A 22,466-nucleotide genomic window follows, 5' to 3' on the forward strand; every position below is an offset into this window, starting at 1 on the left:
GGGAGCTTTTACGCCACCCCACACACAACAGGACTCTGCCTTCTCTCTAGGTGCTATCTTGTTGCCTCATATCTACTGGACATCTCTCCAGCTCTGTCTTCCCTCCCATACTGACTTCCCTGGACAGCCTGCCCTCCTCGAAGTTCACACTTGCTTGTATTTGGTTAACCTACCAATAATTAAGTGACATGTTCCTCTATTATCAAATTGCTCTACCATGATCAGGAAAGAATGAGGAGAACTAATTAACGATATCACTTTCTTACTCCAGGTTTTCCGGTTCTTGTATGGGGTTCCCATAGCAACCAGTACAAAAGCTGATAATTGTGTGTGGTTTTTATAGGGTTTTAAGTGCCGTTCCTTCCCTTTGTTATCCCCATCAGATAACAAAGGCTCTGCGAGGAATGCGGCGTAACTCCGGGCTCAGGAGAGGGATTTCTATGCAGTGAGGAGGAATGAAAATGTACTGCAGGTGAAGTGTGTAGGGTGACAGGTCCTACTCGTTCACTTCAGACACCTGGAGAGCAGTTATCTTGGGAGGGGATGCACAGTCTGAGGACACACCGACACAAGTCCCTGTCCTGGTGTTCCTCTATCAAAGACTTCCATGATTCATATCAGCCCCATCTCCACAAGGAACAGACCTCTCCGGAGTGAACAGTTTCACCAATTTTCTCAGCATCCCAGCATACAAGCATCAGAGGCTGCCTGCAGGGCTTTGGCTTGCTGCTTGCAGTGCCAGGACACACCGAGCACTGCGGGACTGGGCAAATGCCCCTAAAGGCTTCACCTCAGCATAGGCATGAAGGAAACTGGGCACACACCAGTGCAGACATCAGCTCAAGCTCCATTGAGGTCCCCGTGCTGGAATGCAGTTCAGCACCATTCACCCTCCATCCTGTCCCTTTTCCTAAGCACCAAGGTTTTTTCTGCTTTGTGTTTTTGATGAGAAACCTTTGCATTTCGATAAAGAATAAGGCCAGAGTTCAGATCTGAACTCTGCATCAGAGTAGAACAATGTTTTAATGAATTAAATGTATTCTAAACCAAGTGTAGCTTCTTAGCACTCAAAAAATTGAGCAAGAATAACTTAAAGAAAAAGCTAACAATCCAACTTGTTTCATCAGTCTCTGGCTGAGAACTGGCCACAGGCCAATCAATTATCTCAAATTTTTTCAATATTCAACTCTCCTCCAACAGCCAGCTTCCAGGCTGTGAATTGTAGGTGAGTGGTTCCTCCTGTGACAGCCACTTTCATTTCGTACCAGTTTGTGTAGTGACTTCCCCAGAGCAATGCAGGCCCAGAGGCCATGCGCAGCAAGGGAGCAAGGCATGATGCACTGGCTGGCATGGTCAGTGTTGGTGCTGGGGGTTTTGGAGGGACACTGGTTGTTTGACATCCAGTAGCAGCATTTTCAGACTCAAACACAGCCCAAATGGCAAGGAGTAGCCACCAAAGGCTAATCCCAAGGGTCCAAAAAGATGAGGAAAAACCTCCCAAAATCCAAACCCAGCCACCCCCATCTGCCATCAGCACGCAGCAAAGCGCGCCCTGGCACAGAGACCAGCTGCCTGCAGCTGATAGGCAAAGCCCCAGCGTGCATGCAGATGTTTGCTGTGCATGGCAGGGGAACCTTGGGGGTGGGAGGCTGCAGGGATGAGACCTCAGCTGTTCTGCTCCAGGCTGAACTCACCCTGCACCGCCTCCCCCTCGGCTACCCCACAGCCTTTGCCCAAAGGATGCTGTGAGGGGAGTGATGCTGAGGACAGAGGGCTGGTCCTGCACACAGCCCACACACACACTGTGGTTATGCTGCTGCTGAGCATCACACACACAAAATCTGGGCCTGCACGCACCTGAAGCTCTCACAGCCCCGCTTGAGACACACCTTGCCACCATCCACAACAATGCAGGAGCCCTTCCTCTGTCTCTGGTCTATCCAGCATCCTGGGGAGAACATTCAAGCTGGCAGAAATCCCCCCTGCCCATCCAGGCTTCTTCCCCTAGAATTGTTTTCATTTCCCCCTTCCCCTCCCCCCTTCTTTTTTATTCTCAATAAAAACATAATTACAGGCTTTTAAAAAAAGCAAATTATAGTGACATACTTTAATTATCTCCAAGCAATGGAGGACTAAATTACACAGTCAGGGAATCGGAGGTTACCTAAAAATAAAAGCAAGAAGCTTCATTAAATGCTAATTGCAGCTTTTGCTGCTGAAGTGAGATTTCAACACAATCTGCCATTGACTCACTCGGCCATACAAGAGAATATTGCCACTGGGGACAGACCCTCACGTATCTGCCACACGCTCACCTCCCAGCCATGGGCCCTGGCTGCTGGGGATGCTTCGCAGAGAGGAACCAGGCAGTGGGCACAGGGGTGCTTCCACCTCCCACTGGGGGCCCTGTCCCCCTGGGATGGCTCAGAGGCATCATCTGCCTCCTCAGCAGCACTGATGCACTCATCACAGCTTTCCAGCCTCCTCCCTGGCTTCCCACAATCCAGGAAAATCACACTCAAAGTCTCCATTTGTGTCTTCGAAGCTCCCAGTGGCCCCCCAAGGGCCTGCTGCTCCAGGACAAAGGTTTCAGCTGGCGATGGCTCTCAGTAGGAGAAGCGCTTTCTAACACAGAGATGAGCTCAACCTGCTCACTGCAGAGCTGGTCCCCCACAAAATGAACCACAGCAGATGTCACAAGCTCTGCTGCCTTCTCCTCTGAGTACCAGTGGCACCTTGCTGCAAGCAGCACTCGGATCTCCTGAGGCCAGACTGGGACCGTGCAGCCCTGCCCACAGGCCAGAAACTGGGTGTAGGCCTGTCATGGAGCAAGGGAGGAACCACTCGAGCTCCATCCTCCACCTGCCTGCTCCAGCCCTGCTCCTCGCATCCCCTTGCTCCAGATTTCTTTACTCAGGGGATCTCTGTGGCATTGACAGACGGGCTCCAAACCCGAGTGGTTGGGGAGCAAGAGATGAGACTGAGAAATCTACAGAGAAGCGATTTGATTTTATTTTTTCCGTTTCCTATAGAGTTGGCCTAATTGTGTCACTAGAGTCTGTAATTTGCCTCTCACAGAACAGAGTTAATGACAGGCTCCACGCTGCTGCCTCACATACAGGCTGGGGACGTGCACGCACACACACACACACAACGGGACCCAATGCACCACTGCCGGGGTGGTGGGGCCCCAAAAGCTCCCAGGAACAAGGGGGAGCTCAGGAAAGGAAATCCCCATCACAGCTGAGTGGGGGAGATACGAGCAGGAGAACCTTGGAGTTGGTGCTACAGCAGGTTTTCTGCCCCACTTCTCAGCGTGCCATTAAAAGGGAAGAAATGTACAGGCGAACCGCTTGGGGAACTCAAGCAGTTATTGTCATTTAAATTCAGCAGTCCTTCACGAGAATAAGGGAAAAAACAGGTAAGTGCTTTTAAGCTGCGAAGGACAAGAGGAGAACAACAGCACAGATTTTGGTACAAGCACCTTATTAAAAATTTACATCAAGTGCCAAAACCTAGGAATTCCCCCACCAGATCACTCAGTATCTACTCTGCTCCTCTTGCCCTCAAACACGTTAAGCAAAGCTGAAACTCAATCCTAAGAGATGCCAACCAGCTCCCAAACCTGCCCCAACAGCAGCAGCTATCACCTCCCTGCAGATAGCAGCACCAGAGCCTGCCTAGGTCTGTGTCACTCTAAGTCCATCTCAATTGCTTATAGACTGCTCCCTTTTAATTAGCTTTCATAATCAAATAAGTGTCTAGAATTAAACGGCACTGTATCAGGAAATGCCATACCAAATTAACCAACCATGTTCAGAGGTCACTGCATCCGCCACTGAAACACATCCAGCCCTGGGAGGGATGCAGCTCTGCCAGCACATGGACACAGTGCCAGTAGGGGTAGGTTGGAGCTGATAAAAATGGGGCCAATTAAAATTCTGTTCCAAGACCAGTGAGGTTGGCTTTGTACAAATATTTTGCATATCTACTTAAGAGCCTCTTTATAATATTTAAGCTAAAGTCTGTAAAGAATAAGATTGAATCACTGTAAAGCACACTTACACCAAAATAAGTACCCACATGAGGACTCTCTTGATTTAAAACTCCATCAGATCCATCGGGAAATCAGGGTAGCTATTGCGCTTAAATAGGACCTGATGCAAGAGGGGAACATGAGTCTACTTGAAACTATAATAAAGATTTGGCCAAGTGACTTCTTCTCCAAGCATCAAAGGTGCCCCCTTGGGAAGCACCATCCCAGACCCCACCACCTCTCACACCAAGCCATAGCTCCTGGGGCCACTGCTCGTGCTGTGCCCTGTGTCCCTCCACAGACCACCAGAGCACAGACAAGCCTGGAGGATCTGCTGGGTGGCAGCACGGTCATTCCCTGGCCACAGCCTCTCTGGAGGGCTCAGAGCATCCCTCCTCATAGGAGCTGCAAGGGGGGGAAGGGGAATGCTGTAATTAAAGTGGAATCAGCCTTTTCAGTCATTGTCAGGAAGAGCTTGGGGTGGAAGGCTGCTTGTAAAAACAGCAGAGCAGTAACAAAGCTAGGAATGGCACCAGAGACATCGACTTGGGTTTTCTGGGAGCCCTGTGAACCAGGCAGCATTTCACATCTGATCCGACAGTGATGAACGCAGTGGGAATGGAGCAGTTCTTCCTCCTGAGAAGCTCTTTTGACAAGTGTGATCTTATGAAAGTTTCAGGCGTTTCATTATATTTCTTCTTCTTCTTTAACTCCTGCCTTCAAGCCCTGCTCTGTCCTCCCTGCATCAGCAGGGACAGGCTTGGTTCCCTTGCACTGATTGATAGCTGAAGGTCCCTGCAGTACTTGGACTGTCACCAAGACCTCCCCTCCCCGGGGCGCACAGCCAGAGGCACAGACTGTGGGGCTGCAGTTAATACACAAATAGGTCTAGAAACATGCAAAACAGTGCGATAGCTTCTCCTGAGCTCAGACAGGGAATACATGGGTATTTTGCACTGGTAGGAACACACGTAAAGAGATGGGAAGAAATCCCTGCTGCTTCTGAGGTTGGGACACCACAAACAGCTCCAATGTCACTGCAGAGCACCCAGCAAGCTGCTCAAAAAAAACCAGAACCAGCCCAGCTCTCTGGGCCAGCAGCAGCTTTTCCTGCCTCCTTCGCCCACCTCTCATTTGCCCTCAAGTGAAAAGAGAAGCTTGGACCTATCTCTCCTTACACTGCAGTAAACAAGCAGAGTCACCCCTTTCCGAGTGTCTTCCCACAGCACAGGGACATGGACACCACCAGCAAACCACACCAAAACCTCCCCAAAACAGGCAAAAGCAAGGCTGAGAACAGCCACCTACCCTGTGCACCGGGCTGTGCTGTCCCAAGAGGCAGGCTGGAGCCTGGGGTAAGCAGGCAGGGCAGGGCTGCTCTCGTTAGCTGGTGACTCCCTAATTAACCCATGTGAGTCTTGATGAGGATGGTGGAGCTGGCCCTGCCTCTAAAGGGAGAAAAGAAGAGGAAATCCCTTCCTTTGCACTGTGCCATCCTCCAGCCTCAACCCACACCTGGGGGAAGAGCAAACACAAAGGACTCAGCCCTTTCTGCCCGATTCTGCCCCAAGCACTGAGCACGAGCCCTGACACGCTGTGCCAGCGTGGTGCTGAGCTCTTCTTCTGGCCTTGTCCTGGCCCCTCGCAAGGACCCGCATGGAGGGGAAGGGTGCTGAGCCCCCCCCTGGGAGCGCTCAGCCACCAGAACCTTCCCCGCTGTCCGAAACCAAGTCACCTCCTGGGGGCTGGACTGAACAGGCACCAAGAGACAGCAAACGCCGAGTGCAAAACCATGGTCTTTTATTAGAAATCTCCTCGTATAAAAATGATCATGCTCTACACAGTCATCGAATAATTCATAAACATCCAGGCACTGAACTTTGTATTTTTTCTTTTTTTTTTGTTTTTTTTTTTGACTGGTCAGTACATAAAGCAGACATATTTCAATCCATATGATCATCACGTACATTAATTAACCACCTATAGAAATCAGCACTTTGAACACAGTCTAGGTTTTATTTTATTTTATTTCGTTGTCTCTTTTTTTATTTAAATTTTACGTATTTTTTATTTATTTTTCCTTTTTGCAACATATAGAATTTGGTAGGATAAGGGAGAGTGAAGAGTGACAGAGGAATACAGGAACAAAAGAAAATGAGGGATAATTTTTTTTTTAAAAAAAAGAAAGAAACCAGAAGGTGCTGCACAACCACAAACAATCTCACAAATTCCAGAAAAGGGAAAATGTTGGGTCGTTTTTTGTTTTCTTGTTTTTTCTTTTTTTTTTTTTTTGCCAAGATACAGAAAAAATAAACAAAGCCTTGCTGCAGTCCATCAGCTCTTCCCCACATTTCATCCCCCCCTGCTCAACTGTTCCTCTTCCTCCGTGGGGAGGCATGCATCGTCACGGTGGTCGGTGATTTCTTTTGATTATTTATTTGTTGTTGATTGTTTTTTTTTGCTGCTGTTGAACATCATCATCCCCAGGAGCTCTGCCCCCAGCCCGTCCAGGAGCAGGACCCCGCTGCCACCTCCCTGTCCCATCCCAGTCCCCTGCAGCGCGGTGCCACGAGGGATGCAGCTCAGCTCCCTCCCGCTCCGCGGCAGCCGCAGCCTCCCTCCATGCCAGGCGGTTGCGATCCCTGGAGTTAAATCGCGTGGTTGCTGTAGCTGACGTAGGTCTGTTTGGTAGCCAGCGCTGGAAAGAGAGACAAGCCTCGCATGTATGGGTGACAAAACCTGCCCGCTCTTTCTGGCTCCCATCCCGTGCCCCCCATCTGGCCAGGGAGATGCTGGTGGGGACACGGCCTGGTGTTTGCTCGTGGATCCAGCCAGCCTTGGCACCGGGGACAGTCCCTCTAAGGACCCTGAGCCGTGCCAGAGGAGCTGAGCCCCTAGATTGCCATGAAGAGAGACCCCGGGAAGTGCCACGACCCCCGGGATGCACCCTCATATTCCCATTCCCTTCCCTCAAGCCGGACAAACCCACAGACGCTCCACACTCCCAACACCTCCTCTTGCCCCAGACCTTCATGAGCCCAGCAGAGCCAGGAAAATGCCAGATAACAATAACTCCTCCTGCTCCCTGCAGGGCTGTGCTGCTGCCTTTGTGTCCCTTGCTTTTAGTGGCAGCCACAGGTCAGGGAGAGGAGGTGGCAGCAGCTTGCAGCACCCTGGCTCCTCTCGGTGCTCTGGGCATGATGCTCTGAAGAGACCTTGCCACCAGGTCCCCGCAGACCACGGGGCTCAGCAGGCACACAGACACCTCCAGCCAAGGACATGGGGTGAGATACAGAGGTCAGGACACCACAAGCAGCACAAATGCATCCTTTACAAGCCCAGTGGGCTCCACCATCCACACGGGAGAGCGAAGACGCCAGCAGCTCCCCCTCCCAGCGCTCTGCGTCCACCTCGGTGCCTCGCTGACAAATGAACCTTGCTGGAGATTGCAGCCTGGGTTTCCCAGCTAACAATTAGATCGGCCATACGAAATTAGAGCTGACAGAGCTATTTGTTAGCTGCAATGTTTTCGTAGCCAAGCTGCCCATATCAAAGCCCCGTGAATTATTTATTCTGCTGTTTATTTCAGGATCCGTGACCCACCAGTGACAGAGTGAAGAACAGACCCTCCGTGCCTCCCACCCTGGCAGCGATGCTGTGCCCAGCTTGCAGCCTTGGCACGCCACCGCACACCCAGCTCCCGTAATCCCTATGCGAGACACATCCGAGCCGGAGATGCGGCAGACAGGAGGCTCAGCTCTCCCTGCTCCCAGCACGTATGAGCCTCGGGGGCTCCTGCTACAGGTCCTGAGGGGGAGAAAGATGCTGAGTGCAGCAGAGAGGAACTGCCTGCAGCACAGTCAGGCACTGGGACGGGTTGCCCAGGGAGGTGGGGGAGTCACCGCCCCTGGGGGGGCTCAAGGAGAGGTTGGGGCTGGTGCCTGGGGACATGGTTCAGTGGGGACAGTGGTGGCAGGGGGATAGTTGGACCACATGATTTTGGAGGGCTTTTCCAATCGTAATGATTCTGTGATTTCCCATTCCAGCCACCCATCAGCATTTCCCATATGGAGGGAGTAGGCACGACACATCCTGTCTCACCCACGTGGTGATGAAAAAATACGGTTCTTGGGTGCAAATAAATTAACAGAGGGGAAATCTGCCCTGCCAGTGGACAGGACAGCTGCTCTCCCATTGCAGATAACCAGAGCCCACCACCCTCCCCTTCCCACTGCTGGAGGATGGCAGGGGGCATCTGACAGCTCCCCGTGATGCCAGCATCACCTGAGCCCATGCAGCACCGGACAGCCCAGCTGCAGCCCGCCGGCCAGCCAGGACTTTGGGCTTCCAGGCAGGACCCACTCCCCCCACCAGGAGCCACATTACCTTACCTTGTGTTTCCAGATTTTCGCACAGCTCTGATTTGGCCTCCCCGTTGGGGCGGAAGCCTCCCTTCTGGGAGAACTTGTTGGACATGGTGGCCGCCGTGACCACCGCCTTCAGGCTCCGCTTGCGCTTGGGGACGTTCTGCTCCGGGTGGAAGAGGATGATGTACACCTTGGGCATGTAGAGCATGCCCAGGGACACGGAGGCACTCAGACTCACCGAGATGGTGAGCGTCGTGGTCTGGATGTACATCTGCAAGACACAAGGGCACTCAGCTCACTAGGATGAGGGGGGAAATGATCAGCTGGGGAAGGAGGAGAGGAGCAGGGACTGCGCAACCTTGGGGTTAAATAAATGGAGTGGGGAGGCAGGAATGGACATTTGGGCAGGATTGGATCTTAAACATCAGGCTCAGAGAAGCCTGCTGCTCTGCTTTTGCTGTTTCCACAACTGCAAACATGGGGAAATACCACGTTGGTGCCCGACCCGCATTTTGGGACCCCGGCACAGCCTCCCTGCACCAAGCCCCCAGCAAGCTGCTGGCCTCCCAGCTTACAGACATCCCCAGGGACAGGGGCCAAGCTCCCTCTTGACCTTCCCTCTGCTCCCCAGCACCCACAGCACGCCCCGCCAGCTGCAGGGCAGGAGCTCCAACGCCGTGGTGATGGGCACAGCGAGGACACCACGGCCACGGAGCATCCCGTGCACCCCCGTCCCCTTCCAGCAGGTAATCCCCGTTCCCCAGCTGGCTCCCGGACCGTTGTCATGTAAGTCACATATTACACACCGACGCTGCCTTTCTGCAGTCAAAACTAATTTCACGCTCACTGTCCAGGACTAACAGTGACAGATGTTTTGCGAAATGAAAGCCCATTAATCTGACTGTAGAATAATCCATTTTTCTACGGAAAGCACTTGGCAGTCTCCTCGCAAGCCGGGGGCATCTGAAGCAGGCAGCAACAGGAGGCGAAGGGACCCCCTCCCTCCTCCCATCCCCACCTCTCGCCCATCCTCTCTCCGCCAGCATCCCCGCTCCCAGCCCCAGGCCCTGTCCCCTCCAGCATCCCCTCCCGCAGCTCGTGGCGCACGTGGCAGGGCAGGGAGAGGGCTCGGGGTCTCCTCGTGCCTGTGCACACACCGTTATTTTTTATTCCAGCTGCGCTCAGGTGCCGGGGCGGATTCACAGATTGCTAACAAGGAGGCTGAAAGCAGTTTCTGAACGTTATCCCATAGCTGCTTGGTGTCCGGGGTTTCTTCTGGAGTTATTCCTTGGGTGGGATTTGGTGCCCCCAGCTCCCCCGCTGCATGCATTTAAACTCAGGCTCCTTTCCTGGAGTCAGTGGAGCAAAAAGGTGACTGAGGGCAGAAGCTGAGCACAGAGGAGCACCCAGGGTCTGCAGGGACAAGGTGCACGGAGGCAGCTCTGTCCTGGCAGTGAGAGCTGGAGGGAACCCACAGCTCCTGGCCTGGGCTTTGTCCCACCCCAGGGCCTGCAGGACCTGGGCGCAACCACACAGAGAAACATTTCGCTTTGTTCTCCCCCTTCAAAAGCAAACACACAGCCCTCGGAGTGTTCCGACCTGACCCAAAAGAAAAAAAGCAACAAAGCTCAGTCTGAGTCAGCCAAGAAGTTTGGTTTGTCCCCAGAATAAAACCTATTGCTGTCACATGCGCTGGTTTGTTTGTTCCACCTTCTCTCTATATGCACACAGAGTCAAGTTAGGCAGATTTTAGAAATAAAAATGTCACTTCATCAGGAAAAGTCAAAACAGCTCTTTGTGCCAGAATATCTCCTCTTTCTCTTTCTCTCTCTTTTTTCTCCTTCCCCCCAACCCCTTGCTTCTCTTCTTGGCTGAATTCTTTTTTTGGCTGAAGCTCTCCAGACTTTTCTGCAAGCACCCAGGGCCAGGCTCACTGGCAACGAGGGCAGCAGGGGGACACCAGCTCCAGGTCCCCCAACCCCTGCCTTGGGGACCAGCAAAGCTCGGCACAACGCCCCCAACCCCGCTGTGGGGCACAGCCGAGGCTCAGCAGCCCCCCGCCTCCCCCCCACACTCCTGCTCCTCAGCAGATGCCTTTTGGAGGATCCTCGCTTCGCAGTTCCCATATTTTCTGCCTCTGCAGACTCCCACCCATGCCTCGAGGCTCAGAGGCGTTTCGATGGAGAGGGGAAGCAGCTGAGCTCACACCTGACATCCCCGTGCACGCTCCCTGCTGGGGCCACATCCCCAGCGCAGCTGGGGGCTTCCCTCTGCCAAGACCCCCGGACCCCCCCAGCACATCTGGGGTCTCCCAGGACCACCACAGCTACCTCCAGCCCATTGAGCCATTCGGCAGAAACTGCCCTGTTTTGGTAGCTGGCGCCAAACCACCTGTTTTTGGTAGCACCGCCAGCTCTGCACCACGTCAGGGGCACTTTTTGGCAAGCCCCTTTTTGGCTCACAGAGGAATATTTTTAGCCTGGAGTCCAAACACGACTAGGAAGCACCGTTAACCTCTCGATAGACCAGAAAATGACCGTTTCTCACGGTTTCAGTTCCCACTCCCATAATTAGCTTCGAGCCCAGGGCCCCGCTGTGCCCCCGTTAATGGCACTCGAGCAGCCTCCAGAGCCCCCTGAAGCGTGAGCAGCGGTGACAGAGGCCGCGACATCTCTGCCTCGGCAGGATCTGATGCCCCATGGCAAGGTGAGGAGCAGAGGACACTGCCCATTTCTGACTCAGGATGCTGCTCCTGCACCGAGCAGGGCAAGCAGCCGAGCAAGCACCAACTCCTGCATTTTCGGGGGGTGCCGGGGAAGGGAAAACCCCCTCGTCCCTTCCCCAGCAGTGCTAAGCAAACCTCTGGACACTTCTCATTTGTCCTCTCTCCCTCGCTGAAAGCAAATGTGATAAACAGGGAACCAGACAATGACACCGCTGTTCGGCTGCTGCCTTATCAGTGCAGGAAATTGTCTCTTTCTTTAGATCCTCGGTTATTGCTATTTCTGTAATCCGCCGGGATCGGCAGGGATAAGAGGTTCTTTCTGAGCAAAGGCTTGGGGGACTTGTTATAATCATATGCCACCTCCATGCAAAGTTGTAGGCACAAGGTGAAGGGAAATGCCAGAAAAATGGAGATTTTCATCCTGCTGCCCCCCGCCACAAGGCAGCCTTGGCCACGGGGGTCGTGCCGAGGTGCTGGGCGCTGCTGGGTGCTGTGGGGCTGCCCCGTGCCATCCCCCAGCCTCAAGCAAACGCCTGCCGTGCTCCGTGAGGACAACAGGGCCCCAGGCAGAGCTCCCAGCTTGTCCCCAGGGTGTGTTGAGCCCCCCGTGGGGCCCAAGTCCCTGCAGGACCAGGGCAGAGGAGGGGGCTCCTGCTGAGCCCTGCTGAGCACCCCGGGCAATGCCAGCACTGCTATAGGGCTGTGCCACTGCAAACACCCCGAATTCTCATCCCAGCAACGTGCTCCAAGCCAGAGCCTCTGCACAGGCTGCACAACACCACCTTTTGCACCTTTTTCTCCCCAAGACCACGAACCAGCAGCTAAAGCATCAAGGCCGGCAGCAAGCAAACACCCGATTCCTGCATCTGCCCCTCTGGGCTCGTCCATCTCTGTGGCCTGTCCTGGGGATGCTCCAAGCCGGCACCCCCCCAGCAGGACGTCCTTGTGCCGAGCCAAAACGCTGCCAGCCCCTCCTGGGACTGCTCAGCGGCCGCCACAGCAGCAGCAAACACTGAGAAAGAGCACTGTGTCCAAGGGGAGCTGGGAACATCACTTTTTCCGCCTCTAATCAGCTTGTTAGCAGCCTAATAACAGAGAAGCCCTGCACATTACAAGCCCCCGAAGTGAGGCACAGCCTATTGTCGAATTGCTACTTGACAGCCAGCTTTCGGCAGCCCTAAATTATCCCATGACAAGCTGCAGTGAAGAGGTGAGCAACCTTGCGCATAATCTACAATCATTATCATTTCCATCTTTATTACCCACAGTATGCCGAGCACATTAAGGTGGCTTTAAGGGAGCTTTTGTTTTGCAATAATTTCTTAAAAAACCTGCTTTCTTGTTAGTATCTCCCCTGCCATCTCATCAAAATGGAAATGCTGCAAAAGGCTCCATTTATTTCCTTTAATTCTCCTTCACACTTCTGGCTAGAGCAGGCTGGCTTGGCAGAGATTTTTTGGTTGAGACAAGGCTCAAGGTTTGTGTACAGACTCAGGCTCTCAGAGTTTGATGCTCTGAGCAGAAGCAGCTCTCCAGGACGAGTGAAACTCTGGTGTCCACACCAAAAAGCCGCCTGGTCTTTGCCAGCAAGCCAACCCTCTTACAATAGGGGTTTCCAAAATCCACAGCTTCAGCAGCTCGGCATCGATGTGGACACACTCGAGGGGGAATTACCCCAGTTGCAATGGGTCCAGAGGGGGAATCCGAGTGGTGGTCACCCCGAGGATGTCGATGCCAGGGATTTTCAGGAATAGCAGCACCAAGGTTTGTGTGTCACAGGCAGTGCCAGGCTGGCAGGCACGAGCTGCTCGCATTTAACATAAATGCGGTTCTCGATTCTCATTTTGTCTGGCAGGCAAAGGCGATTTTGGTCTCATTCATGAGATTTTTTTTCCTTTGTTCTCACTCATTCTCACTTGAGCACACGTTTCATCTGGGCTGGCCCTGCTCCCATGGGTACTGGCACCGGCAGCACGCTCTGCGCCCAGCACGGGCAGCTGGGGACAGGGAGGGAGGCAGACAGACTGGTGGGTTCCCAGCACGGATCCACTGCTGGGATTGTCCACCCTGTGCTCGTCTACACAAGCAGGACTCGGAGCTGCAGCAGGTCGCGAGGAGCAGGGGCTCCCCAAAGCCCCCAGGGACAGCACAGCCTTCCAGGACAGATCCTTGCTGCGCCCCGCTGCAGGTCCCCTCGCCTTCTGTGCTGTAGCCACACCGAGGAATTCGTTGTGGGTGCTGTGTTGCCAAACTCAGGTATTAATTAAAATTGCAGCAAATTGAGTGAGAAGGCTGCCGGGTGCCCCAGGGAAAGAGGGGAATAGCTCAGGAGCCTTCTCCTCCCTTTCCCTTGCCCCCAGCTCTCTGGGATTTCCAAGAGCATCTCCATCTCTCCATGTGGCACAAGGGCAAGCAGCTGGCTGGGTACTCCTCAGGGTTTCTTGTCCATGGTGCCAATGACACTGGGGTCCTGGATATGGCCACGTGGGCCCCAGCTGCCCCAGGAACACATCCCCTCCACCCAGCAGCAGCTCACTTCTACCAGCCCTGCTCAGGGAGGGGCAGTAGGGATAACAGGACACAGAAAATGGGAGGGAGAGAGGAAATGAACCAGGAAAGACAGGGAAGGGAGAGGGAGGAAAGACACACACACACAAAAAAAAAAAATCTGGAAAAGGAAAGGCAAGAGCGAAGGGTTGGAGGCAGGAGCCTCTGCTCCCTCGTGGAGCAAGAGGTTTCAAATCAATGCTTCTCACCACAATTTCCAAGCGGCAGGGCCGCAGAGCAGCACCCCTCCTGGCTCAGGACACGCCAGCCCCTCGCAGCCCCCTTCCTGGCAGCCCATGGGGCCACCAGCCAAACCGCTCCCCTCCTTACCTTTTCTGCCGACTGCGACGTCCCAAAAAATATAGGGATGAAGGCTAACCACACAATGCAAGTAGTGTACATGGTGAACCCAATGGGTTTGGCTTCGTTAAAGGTCTCCGGGACCCCGCGGGTCTTAATAGCATACACAGTGCAGGTGACCATGAGAAGCATGCTGTACCCAAGCAAACAGATGAGGGAGAGGTCCGAAATGTCACATTTGAGGATGCCCCGAGCAAAGTGGGGGTTTGTAGTCCGCTGGTCCTCGTAGTCAATGACAGAGTGGGACGGGTCCACGATGAACCAGATGCAGACACCCACGAGCTGCAGCGAGATGAGGCTGAAGGTGATGACCAGCTGGGAAGCGGGGCTGATGAACCGGGGAGCACTCACCGACTTCTTGCCCTGCTCGAAGATGCGGTAGATGCGGTTGGTCTTGGTGAGCAGGGCGGCGTAGCTGATGCTCATGCCGAGCCCGAGGAAGATGCGGCGCAAGGAGCAGGTGCTCAGGTCGGGCTCGGCGATCATGAGGAAGGTGGTGGCATAGCAGAGGAAGATGCCCGTCAACAGGACGTAGCTGAGCTCCCGCCCCGACGCCTTGACGATGGGCGTATCGTTGTAGCGCACGAAGGTGACCACCACGAAGAGGGTGGCGATGATGCCCACGATGGCGATGAAGACGGGCACCACGGCCCAGGGCGAGCTCCACTCCAGCTTGATGATGGGGATGGGCGTGCAGCTGGTGTGGTTCTCGTTGGGGCGCTCGTTGAAGTGGCACCTCTTGCAGTGGAACTCATCCAGCTGGTACTGGTAGCCATCGCAGCGCTCGCAGTGCCAGCAGCAGGGGATGCCCTTCACCAGCTTCTTCCTCTCGCCTGGCTTGCAGGGCAGGCTGCAGATGGAGCTGGGGAGCTGGCTCCCACCCCCGGGCCACAGCATGTTCTCCACCTGCGGGGTGAGACGGCACCGACCCCACTGATGCTCAAGCCAGGCGTGGATGCATCCCCTCGCCCCATCAGTGCACCCCCAGCCCTACCCAGCATGGAGAGAGGGGAGTGCAGAAGCTCCCCATCAGCCTTTTGGGAAACGTGGGGGATTCAACATCAGACACCCGAAGCACAGCCCCTCTGCTCTGCTTTTGCTTCTCCTTCCCTTATCAGAGCTGTGGAGTCGGACACCCAGCGGCCCCGTGCCAGCAGGGCATGGCCACACACGCTGGTGGCACGTCACCGTGGCTGAACCACACACGCATGCCCCTGACACCCCCAGGTCTGGCTGCCTAAAATCACATCCTTGAGTCTCAGGTGAGTTTCCTACAGGATGGGTGAACGGGAAATACCGTGGGACATTCCCTCCCCGGGGACGGGACGCAGCCAGCCCCAGCCGTACCTTCAGGTGGAGGTGGTCGGTCCATTGCCCGATGACTTTGTACTCAGGAGTGGAGTTCCTGATCTGGTACTGGTAGATGTCGTAACGCCCCGGCGCGTCTCCGTTCTCATTGAAGGTCACCGGAGTCCCAGCAATGCCTGCAAGTGACGGAGGGCTCAGCACCCGGAGCGCCCAGCACCACGCTGTGCCCTGGGTGACAGCACCCAAGGGCCCAACACTCCCCCTCGGCGTGGGGCTTCTCGCTGCTGGGACTGCTGCCAGCTTCAGCAAGCTGCCAGAACGGTGCCAGCATGAGCACGGGGTGGAGGAAGGAATTATGGAAAACAAAACCAAGCCCACACCTGAGCTGGCACGGGGATCCCCTATGGGGACCAACCCACCGGCCCCCACCAGGAGCCGCAGCTCGCTGCGAGGCCACGCGCAGTGTGCTGTTACACCGGCCGTTGCACTGCTTTTTTTAAGAAAGGGGGGGGAAAGCAGCTTTAATGTTAAATCAACGGATAAATACTAATAAAAGGAGGGAAGAGAAAAATCAAGCGGGAGGGAAAAATAAATAAAAGAGACACTGCAGAGGAGATCACAGAGAGGAGATAAATAGAAGTAATAAGGAGGACAAGACAGAGAATGTTTATTAAAGAGATAGAGCAGAGGAAAAGATGCGTTTCCAGAGATCTGAGGACAGACAAGGGCACAGCAGAGTGGTGCTGAGGGACCTGTGCCAGCCACGGTGCCAGGCGGCAGCACGGGGAGCAGGCAGGACCTGCTGCTCCAGCAGTAAATTGTGGGTGCTGCTGCCTGGGTGCCCACGGTGAGGGACAGCCCCGGACACCCAGCCCAGCAGGAGTGACTCCCCCCAGCCCCAGGTACGGACAGACCTGAGAAGTTGACGTTGCGGATGTACTTGAGCAGCTCCACGCCGTCCACCGGGTCCATCCTGGGGCACAGCCCCACCTTGCCAGGACACAGGTTCTTGTGCATGTTGTGCAGAGCGTGCCCCATGGCGTAGACGGCGTCGATGACGAACTGCACCTTGCCCTCCTGCTCGTACGAGGAGTCCTGGCCGATCCGCTCCCTGTCTGCAAACACACCGAGAGCAGGGCTGCCGCCACCCAAACTCCATCCCCAAAATTACAAACCCATCAGGCAGCCTCTTTCCCAGTGGGAAGCTTACACCACCCAGCCATCCCCCAAGGAGGAGCACCAGGGCAGAAACGTGTCTCAAACCACCCCAAACTCTTCCCCAGACCACCCCAAAACCCACACTGCAGCTGTAATTCCTGGTGCCAGCCCAAGGCAGCGGCTGCGTTTGCGCTGCAGGGCTCAGCCTCAAGCCTGGCCTCCAGCTGAAATCCTGCTGCCAGCGTCCCTGGTCCAGAGGGGCTGGGAGGTGCTGCTGGGGATGCTGAGGTTCCCAGCTGAGGTTCTCCCCCAGCCCCTCTGGGCACACCTCAAGGGGTGTTTCGGGTACTTGAGCTGGGCTCACGGGGCAGGAGGGGTGCGGTGCGCAGCCAGGAAACACCCACGGGGAAAACATCCCCATCTCCTCCCTGCAACTTGGTTCTGAGCACGTGGGGGCTGGCAAAACATGGCTTGGGGGTGAGAGCCCTCAGGATGTCCCATCCCAGTGCCACGGGACACCCCACGTTACTGGGATGTGCTCAGCAGCTCCCAGGGCTGGCGCCCAGCTGGGCTGTGATTCCCATCCCACCCTCACCCCACTGCTGCCCTCCTTCATCTCGCTGGGTGCTCCCACCCACTGGGCTCCACCAGCAGCACCAAGGGACCCCCAAGGCAATCCCCAACACCAGCTGCACGTCCCCTGCCAGGTTCCCGAAGTCCCCCCCACTCTGTGCCCCTCGTGTCCCCCCCACCAGCCTGGCTCCCCGCAGACCCCCCAGCCCCGGCTGGCCCCGTTTGCAGGATGCTGCAAGGACACGATAATTACCAGCAACAGCTGCCTGTCTCTCCTGTCGTAACCACCCTTAATGGGGCTGGAAACGTGTTCATCATTTAGCAAAAGACACCGATTAATGTAGCACGCTGTTAATTACAGCCAAGAAAGTATCTGCCATGGGGTGATGCTGCTTCAGGGAGCCAAAACCTCTGTGGCATGGATGGGTGCCCGCAGGGCACCTCTCCTTCAGTGGCAGCAGATTGAAGAGCTTCCCCAAAAGCTTGAGCCTCCTCCAAAAGAGGTACGAGCATCCTCGAAAGCTATCTGAGGGCATCCAGAATTAATCCTGGCTCCTCCAAGCGGGCAGGACAGCATCCCCCAAGTCCCCGGGCCGGACGCAGAGGCGCAGCCGACAGCACACTAAGGCAAATTGATAGCGAACTGACCAACAAGAAAAGATGATATCAAGGAGGGGAATTTATAGCCCATCCTTCAAAGTTATAAAAATGCTTTTGGACTACGTGGAGATTACTCATGCGAAACCCGTCAAGTTATCCTTTCTTCCACGTTATTGACAGGGGCTATTAATCTTCTCCCTCAACTTGGGGCCCTTCCCCGCATTCATCTCAGCGCGCAGACAAGCCACTCTGTCTTGTCAAGATAATTACCCGTTAAAAAAAAGGGTGTTACAGACTGCACACAGGCACCGAGCCCCTGGGGGCATCCCAGCCCTGCTGCTGCCCCCAGGAGCCCACCCACGGCAGCAGGAATTAGGCTGGCGTGGAGAGGGGACGAGGGGGAGCAGGATGCTGAGGCTCGTGACGGCACGTTCCCAATGCGGAGACAATAAATCTCCGTGAAACTCTCAGTAGATTAGGGCTGCAAAAGGGATGTGACCCCGCTGATTATAATAGCAGGGTCGTGCATCGTTCTGCAGGGCTGGTAATTAATTCTCAAGCACTCGAGGAGCCTTCACGGGCATCCCTCTGAGGACGGCAGTGGCTATCTGCTCCAGCGGGGTGAGACAGGATCAGCAGCAACTCCAATCCCATCACCAGCATTGGCTTTCAGCAGAGTGAATCCAAACCACTCCCAGTTCTGCTCCAGAGAAAATTCGGGTGATGTTGCCTCCCAGTTGCCCCCAGAGCCCCACGAGCCCCTGGGCACTTCAGCACCAAAGCTGGAGGTGCCGGTTTGGAGAAGCTGTGGGTTTTAAGGAACGCAGAGGCATCCCCCATCTCTGCCCAGCCCTACCCACCAGCAGCCTTTCTTCACCTTAACAAACACGTAAATGGGGCAAATCCTCCCCTGTTGGCCCAGCTGGGACAGACTGTGCTGGAGAACTGCCAGTCCCACAAAACATAAAAATAAAAAATATTGGGCAGAGAGGAGCAAACCAAGGAAAAGAATATGAGGAACTGCAAGCACAGAAGGAAAATCAAACCCTCTCCTGTTTGGTGAGGGAGCTTTGGGCTTCCCGTTTTGGGATGCAAAGCACTAAGAGCTGGCATTTCCCAGTGCATTTTGTGTTCTACCCAAACGGGAAGCTCATGGAGAAAACCCACATAACTCCTACAAAACCACCCTACGTGGGGCATTTGCATAAATCTCGCAAAGCCGGCACGCACGGCACCATGCAGGCAGGCTGCTCACTCCAGGTCCCACATTATTTCCCCTCTCTGTTAATCTGCCAAGCAAATATTCAGGAGATAATTTATTTCCTGACAAATTCCGATAATCTAAAGACAGCTCCGAGGACATTTGCCATGTCATGGTTTCAGCTGCCTCCACTAATACCTTAGGCTTGAAATATTGCTCGTTTTAGCACTACGTTGCTATGAAGATGAAGCCATCAGCGCTTTGCAGGACCTCCTCATGCATCTCCCGGCGCTGGGGATTTCCTGATGCAATCAGGAACAAGCAGGGGGCTCTCAGATACCCGAGAGTTTGGGCACGGGCAAGTTTTCTTGCTGCCCTTTTGGCTTGCTGAACCCTGTGCATCAGGCACAAGGCTCCTGAGGGATGCCGCGGTGTGCGAAACCCCTTGCCAAACCCAAGAGATGCCCCCAGGTCAGATCGTTTGGGGGTTGCCTCCAAGGGTGAGGATGTACAAGCACCATCCTGCCAGTCCACAGCGGTGAAAGGGGATTAAAAAATCAGCCCCTTCCCAATCCAACTTCCCAGGCACAGCTTGTGCCCAAGTCCCTCTCGAGGGGGCAGGGGGGGACGTGCAAATGTCCCCACGTCCCGCTGCCTCGCAGCCTGCCAGCCGCCGTGGCGTTATCGTTCTTCAGCCGGTGCCAGGCAGGCAGCAAATCGCTCCCATCTCTCAGCAAACGTCACCTCCTCGAGCCTCCAAGCAGCACCTCAGCAGCAGCGCTGTCAGCCAGACAGATCCCCGGCTCGCCTTGGTCACCGCGTTAATCCCGACAAGCCTGCTTTTAGCTGGAAGTGGCTAAAAACACCCGACGGGTTTTAAGGAGGAGGCCAGGAGGCTTGAGCTGGGCTCTGCTGGGGCTGGAGCACCCAAGGGTGCCCCATTCCCTACCCGGAGAGGAACAAGGACACCTCAGCTGGGTTAGACTGGAGCTGTTTGCAAAGGAATGAGGAGGCACCAGCGGCTCCGTGACTTTCACAGGACAGCGGTGCGTCTGCCAAGCATGAGATGAGAGAGAGGCAGTTATCCAAATGCCGCTAAATAATGCAGAATCCAGCCCAAATCTGGGTGGCTTTGTGCCTGCAGGTAACGGGGCCAAGGGAAGGGAGCTGTACAAGAAACGTGCGAGAGAGGGAGCAGCCCTGGGAGCTCTGCGCAGGGACCGTGCCTCACACACACCCAAACCCAGCACACTCCGCGTCTCCTAAATCACAGACAGCACACGGGGACGGGCAAGAGCATTTCTGGAGCATCACTCCCTCCTGGCTTTCGTGCCCGCAGCATCCCCACACTCCTTACTGGTGCACTTCTTGATGCTGCTGCCCTTCTTCAGCGCGTGCCGGCTCAGCTTGCAGTGGAAGTTTTCCTCCCAAAACTCAGCAAACCAGATGTTTCGGCGGTTGTTGTCCAGCGTCCTGCTGGAGAAGTAGCGGTCGAAACCTGCCCAGGGGGAAGAGGGGACGGAGGGGGGCTGTGAGCCTCTGGGCTGGCGGGGAGATGCTCAGCGTGGCCCCAAAGGGCAGAGGGGAAGGAAGGGGCCCATGGGTAACTGGGTTTTGGGAATAGAGGGATTGTGGTGGGTTTGTGCCCGAGCTCCCCCCCAGGCAAAGCAAGGGTGGCTGCAGGCTGGCAGCACCCCAGGTTGAACCCCCCTGGGGACAACCCCCTGGAAAATGCTGAGCCTGTGATAGCCAAAACCTTGTGGTTAAGGGATGCCACGGGGGGGGGGACAGCCAACCCAGGGGGGAGCTGAGCGAACCCCCCAGCACAGCCACTTACCTTTGACAGAGACCCGCTTGGGCAGGATGGTGACGGAGCCCTCGGCCACCTCCTCCAGGTGCAGCACCGGGGCGATTTTGGAGCCCCAGCTGTCCGAGCCCATCCAGATGAAATGTCCTGTTTGGTTCGCCCTTTTGGCTGCCTCCAGCACCCTCCTGTGGAGAGAAGCAGCAGGCGCTGAGCGGGTCAGGACACCAGCTTTGTGCCCGTGTCCCCAAAACAGCATGGGGTGGGAGCAGGGCTCGGTGCCGTTGGCATCCCCCAGGCACCGTGCGCAGGGTACGAGAGCGAACCACGCTGCTCAGCTCCCGCACCCTCCGTCCTCCCCAGCCTAGGCACGGAGGCTGCTTCTCCCACTCTATTTGCATATTTGCTGACTGGTAATTGAATTTCTCCCTTAATTACCCAACATTAGGAAAAAAAGAAATCAGGTTATGCTGCAGCAGGCAGGAAAAGCAGCGGCACTGGAGAGTTTGCGTGCTCTCAGCTCCAGGCAGCGTGGAAAACAGCGGCAGAGAGGCAGCCAGCACTGCCAGTGCCCTGGCGAGAGCTGAACTGGGCTGTACTGGTGCCGGTCGTGCAGCCGAGCAGCGGTGGGGAGCTGGAGATGGTGCCTGTCCCACTGAGCACCTCTCGCGGCAGCCAGGCACTCGGCTGCATGCGTCTGCATGCTCTGCTGGTGCCAGCCAGCTCAGGATGTCCCCAGAGGCAGAGGGGACCTCTCCCGGATCCGACCATCCGCTCGCTTTTCCCTGGGGCTCGCCGTCCCCTCGGGTTCGTGTGCGGGTCCCCAGGGCGGCTTCGTCTCCAGTTGCAGCAAGGAGGCAGGTTTATGGGTTTGTGAGTCACCCCCGACATCGGGAGCTGATCCCTTCAAGCCCAGATGGTGCTCAAAGCACGTAATAACGAAAAAAAAAAAAAAAAAAAAAAAAAAAAAACACGCACACAGAGCAGAGAGGCGATGAGATGGGAAGAGGCAGTCGTTCCTGGGCTAGCAAGCCTGCAGGGAGCCACACGGGGTGCTCCACGCTCACCCAGGGCTGCCCCAAGCTCCTGACACATCCCACCACGGAGCAGGGCACAGATTTCAGCAAAACATCCCGGCCCCATCCTGCTCCGTGGCTCAGCCCTGCAGGGCCGGGGCAAGCAGTCGGGGTCGGGGCTCTGCAGGTGGAGCTGGCATCGGGGTGGGCATCGCGGCCGTGCCTGTGCCACGGCTAAACCCACGCTCACCCCTGTGCAAGCCGGTGTATGGAAAGCAATCTTCATGGGATATTATCCTGTTTGGATGGGTAAATGCTTACAAACGCCAGTTAATGGGGCTTGCCATTTACACAGCAAGGTAAATCCCCTGTTTCTCAATACACAGCCGTGTAAATGTCACGTTTGCAGACATTTCTATTAAGGAAGGAAAAAAAAAAACTCGCAGCATTTGCACATCTGATGTAAACTGATTTAAAATCGCAGTTTACCCACATTTACATAATGTTTGCTGATTAATAAATTAGATACTTAGGAAATCAAGGGTATCTCCATCTGAATCACTCTGCTCCACGAACAACAGGAGCTGCAAGATGTTGCTGCACTCGTGGAGCTGCTCATTGCCTCCAGGAGTGGCTGCAGACCCAGTGGGCAGCACGGGTGTGTGGGGAGGGGTCCCCAAAAGGCCCCCCCCAGGTCTGCACTGAGGGGCTGAGGCTGCACGGCACAGCAGAGCCTGGAGGAGGCACCCCGCGAGCTCTGGCACAGCCCAT

At 55.3% G+C, this 22,466-nt stretch overlaps 1 protein-coding gene across 1 annotated transcript in view; it reads right to left on the reverse strand.

Moving 5' to 3' along the window:
- Positions 1–5,814: 5,814 nt before the first annotated feature.
- GRM4 (glutamate metabotropic receptor 4) overlaps positions 5,815–22,466 on the reverse strand; it is a 43,808-nt gene continuing 27,156 nt past the window's right edge. The window contains exons 5-11 of the mRNA XM_068659952.1: positions 20,713–20,867; positions 20,233–20,373; positions 16,258–16,458; positions 15,383–15,519; positions 14,006–14,941; positions 8,428–8,674; positions 5,815–6,734 (exon numbers count right to left, since the gene is read on the reverse strand). Coding sequence (XP_068516053.1) covers positions 6,685–6,734; positions 8,428–8,674; positions 14,006–14,941; positions 15,383–15,519; positions 16,258–16,458; positions 20,233–20,373; positions 20,713–20,867 — 1,867 coding nt within the window. The 3' untranslated portion in view covers positions 5,815–6,684. The remainder of the gene's footprint in view (positions 6,735–8,427; positions 8,675–14,005; positions 14,942–15,382; positions 15,520–16,257; positions 16,459–20,232; positions 20,374–20,712; positions 20,868–22,466) is intronic.

The sequence above is a fragment of the Anas acuta genome, chromosome 24 (genome assembly GCF_963932015.1).
Source record: "Anas acuta chromosome 24, bAnaAcu1.1, whole genome shotgun sequence".
Lineage (NCBI taxonomy): Eukaryota > Metazoa > Chordata > Aves > Anseriformes > Anatidae > Anas > Anas acuta.